Here is a 4,469-nt window from a genome sequence, read left to right on the forward strand (position 1 = left end):
GGAGAGAGACGTATCAATAGCCATCATCGTAATGTGCGTATACGCGAATTAATTCGAATAGCAACCAGCAGAGGTACAATATAAAACCATATAATACGATGCTCTGAAATGTACTATGTATTGCTACAACTTAACAGGTAAACTTGGCGTTTGGAGGCTCGCACCTAATGCTTTTCCAGCAAGATGTCCCGTTAGGACTTGAGGTACACAATATGCTGTCCTCATCGTCTCTGACACCAGTCGGGATGATCGCGAAAACTGCGGAGCTCTTTGGTAGATCCGCCCTTCCTACATCAATAGGACCGAAAGGTTAGTACAAATCCATTATTTTGGGTATGTGTAGTTCTGCGATGTTACATATCGTTAACTATAAGATGTCAAACGTGAGGGTTATCATAAGGGTACGTTCGATTCTATGTGACGATAACGTTTAAGCAACTCAAGGCAATGTAATCTTCGCCTAATTGTACTCAAATTTGCAGATCCATCACAGTTCCTCATTCCTCTGTTCCACCACTCACAACTGGATATTGTCGAGACAATTATAACTCAACCACGGCCAGGTATCATATAAGACCTCACAAAGATAATAGAAACATCAATGATTAGTTTACGCATAAATCTTGATATTCCAGGAGGCGTTATGAGTCGAATAGGCGCTTATGAACAAATAATTCGTTTTTACGATCCAACAAGAAGTTGTTATTATGCGTCGTACCTTGGCCGAAAAACAGCCTTTTAGAATGAGAACAAATATCCTATTTATACAAATGTGGTGCATATATCCAGCACATTTAGAAATACAAAAAATTGCTAATCGATAGAGATTAACGACAATTGCTCGTACGATGTTACTTTTCATCCAGGCAGTTTTACTAGGAGTTTCCAGATTAACGGGGAAGATATGAGTGCGCTTTTTGTACTCAACCTTACAACTATTTATATGGTAAGCTCAATCAAAATCAACATAAACAAAAGCATAAATCATATATGGTAACCGATGATGGCCCATATTAAGGTTGACCTCATACTTCAATATAATAAATAGAATAAACGGTCCACTTGAAGGTTTACATTATGAAACTGTTGGAATCTGGCGTAGCAACCAAACGACCGACACTTTATATTTAAGCGATCTGATTAAACTGTTAAAGTTGTTGATGACAACGGGTTCTCGCTACGAATGTTAGATGTACGCAGACAGCATTTCGAACGAATTCGGTCATGTGGCTAATTAAGATTGGTGTGTGATTTTCGTTGATCAAATAGGGGTCACCACGAAGTCGTATTCTTGCAAACGTAAAAGACCGTTCAGGTGACTGTATCGCTGTGTTTCGCGGCCCAGAAGGGAGTCAGGGATGTGTGTGCTGCTGTACACGCTGTTCCCAAAATCGCCTAGTAAATACGAACCTTCACGCTACTCAACGAAGGAGTACTATGTTCCATAACCCTCAACAGGTCGCTTGTTAATTTATGACGGCGGGATCAGTATTTTGATTTTCGATATTTTCACTATTCCAAACTGATTTGGATCCTTTTAATAGTTTTTGTGGCTTTGGCAAACTAATATTAGTATAAATCTAGTAAAAAATGAAAAAAAAATAGAAGTAAAAAGAGGGACACCTAACGCGGCACATTGTAACAGGACTATACGATGGAGCATTTGTAGCGCGTGGTCTATGTTCAAAGTCAGGCGCAGATACGTTCTTTTTTTCGTGCTGAAAGCCGTACATAGGACAGTTTTCGGAATCCGTCTTTATTCCAGCATAATTTTTAACTAAAACAAACAAGTTTTTTTTACGTGCGTGTGGAAGAATTGGCACCTATTAGGGTAATGGTAAGAAAACCCCCAAGGCCTCGTTATATGCTATTTATGGTGAACGTAGTATATTTGTTGACAAATCCATCTCAGGTTGCGTCTCTAGTTTAGGCTATAGCGTTACATAAAATTTCTCTATTAGACAGGCAGAATTACTAGAATAGGATAATTAATGGTGATTTGTTGCTTTAGTCTCTCACAGTAGAGTCTCCACCCGGACACGTCATTGGACATATTGCGCTACATCACGATTTCTACGGAGTTTACAATGAGGGCATGCTACAATTGCTCTATAGTATACCGTTTAAAGCCAATAATGGATCGGGCTCCCATACCGTACGTGGTAACATTTGGCAACATGTCCTCACACATCGTAATATTTGCAGTCCAACAAAAACAAATAGAATATAAAGACCAGTAGAATCGAGCCTAAGAGTTCGGACATCTCATTGCAACCTAATTCAATTTTTTCTGTTAAGAGAAGCGAAAGCGTCTCAAGCGATTAACTAGGACCCAAAATAAATCAACTTCCCATATTAGAACGAAGGATTTCAAATTCCATATCCTAGATAAGCTTCGGAATGACTGATCATCAATCGACTATTTTCTGTTAACTTAACTTCAAATAGTAATAAGGCCATATGAAATTTGATTTCAATCTAAACTAACGGCGACAGGTAACATCCGTTGGTGCCGGAAGACAGACAGGTACGAGTTCAGACAGTAGAAACAATCGCGAACAGGGTTGCATCTCTCGATGTGACGGCCCTCATAGCGCCCTCAAGATCAATATTCGACTACCGCACGGCACGCATTCATCAGATCATAAGCTATTACTTGTCGCGACAGCAATTTGCATGGTAAGATTCACTTCTCATCGTTTTTTTTTTTTTTTCATCACTTGCACTGCATACATATACTCGGCGTGAATCCGTATTCTTTCAGTTTGGGGTACAAACAGAACGAATCCCTCGACCTCTGGAATGGCTTGGATGCATTCGCGTACGTAACGTACTTGAAGAAGGCTTTTGCTAGTAACCACTTTCTGCCAATCAGAGTCTTGCTAGTATGGCAGTACGTTCCTATGGTAGAAACCTATATCAACAGCTAAAATCTTACAAAGATTAGTTTAAATTTAAGGTGAAAGCTTGATCTAGTTATGCGTTTAAATTTTAAGCAAATACAAGCGACGATAAACATCTCACGTGAAAGTATCGTCAGAGTATTAATGAATCTGGTGAAAGGAAACGCCATGGAGAAAGTTGTTTACAATAATGCTTACTTTTAGTAAGTTTTATGTTTGATTGGAAGGAAGTACATGTTACTATACGCTTTTGTCCATTAGCCAAAAATTCGAATTTAAGCTATTGGCTGATCAGACCAGCATTTGTCTGATTTGGAGAATAAACTATTAGCAGATAGGGCTAACTGAACGAAACTATATACTACGATATAATAAAATTTGAAGAACACGATATCGGCAAGTTTTATTTTACTTTGAAAATTATCAGAAGGTCGTGTAAGGTGGGCTAAACGTCCAGCCAACTTAAATGCCCCAAGGGAAAGGCAAGGAAAATAGAGTTCCTACGAATCTTTTTATTCATACGTTAGCCTAACGTAATCTGCGCCATATGTAGAAAACAATGTCTGCCAAAATCACTTTCAGCAAATTGGGTGCGGACCGGTTTCACTATTTGGGCCATTCTGCATAATCCTGGGTCACGGCCATGGATACATCAGCGTCAATTGCACCAATCCCTCCACAAATATAATGTGTCGGGGAGCGAATTGTTTCAACAATTTTTGCAGGTTCTGTCCTTCGCATAGCTTTACAGGAAAAATCGAAAAAGGTAAAATCACAGAACGGAGGTGGCTATTCGATATTGCCGCCCCGCATCGAGGTCAGCCATTTTGAGAACATGGCCTCAGGTAGATCGTTTGTTGCAAGCCTGGTGTGGCAAGTTGCTCTCCTATTATTGGAACTTAATATTTGTATTCAACGGCTTCTGGAATGGTTTGCAACATGTCGCGATAGAGCTCGCCATTGTCATTCACGAAAAAAGTGTCCAATGGCCTCTTCGTCCCTTTTTCTCTTCGATTTTTTGTGAGTAAGGTAGGCGTTCGACACTCACCGTCACGCTTTCTGATCCTTAGGTGTAACAATTTTATTTATTACCTTAGACTGAGCTACAGTTAATCAGCGGAGTGTCACCTTAATGATTTTCCCAGTTCGATAATAAATTTTTACGAAAAACAGCGGTGCTCCAAGCTGTAGCTTTCCAACGTTGCAAGCAACACGGGCTGCTGTGCTCATCGCTTGACGTCTATCGGCTCTCGTTTGTCTACAAACATTGGGGAAAACATTAAATTAATCCTAAACGTTTAGCTTACCCTAGGTTACTGCATATATTACAGTTGCTGAATTAGAGTGCATTACCCCATAGTATACTAATATCGAGGCTTACTCACGCATTGCTTGCATCTCCAATAGCCATTAAGGTGAGTAGCATTCTGAATGCAGCTTTTTAATTAACGGAAGGCTGCGCTTGGCGTTCTATCACAGTATAATCTACCATCGATAGGACGCGTGCGAAGGTTTATCTGTTTTGGTTCGCACAACGATATGATACCGCCAAGGCAAATACATATC

The 4,469-nt window shown here is 39.9% G+C and overlaps 1 protein-coding gene across 1 annotated transcript in view; it reads left to right on the forward strand.

Moving 5' to 3' along the window:
- Positions 1 to 3,294, forward strand: part of LOC111263337 (uncharacterized) — an 11,486-nt gene extending 8,192 nt beyond the window's left edge. The window contains exons 2-8 of the mRNA XM_022838318.2: positions 138 to 309; positions 483 to 563; positions 867 to 946; positions 1,270 to 1,458; positions 2,012 to 2,155; positions 2,497 to 2,679; positions 2,765 to 3,294. Of these exons, the coding sequence (XP_022694053.1) occupies positions 138 to 309; positions 483 to 563; positions 867 to 946; positions 1,270 to 1,458; positions 2,012 to 2,155; positions 2,497 to 2,679; positions 2,765 to 2,854 (939 nt within the window). The 3' untranslated portion in view covers positions 2,855 to 3,294. The remainder of the gene's footprint in view (positions 1 to 137; positions 310 to 482; positions 564 to 866; positions 947 to 1,269; positions 1,459 to 2,011; positions 2,156 to 2,496; positions 2,680 to 2,764) is intronic.
- Positions 3,295 to 4,469: the final 1,175 nt, after the last annotated feature.

Source organism: Varroa jacobsoni, unplaced genomic scaffold, assembly GCF_002532875.2.
Source record: "Varroa jacobsoni isolate VJ856 unplaced genomic scaffold, vjacob_1.0 scaffold_77, whole genome shotgun sequence".
Lineage (NCBI taxonomy): Eukaryota > Metazoa > Arthropoda > Arachnida > Mesostigmata > Varroidae > Varroa > Varroa jacobsoni.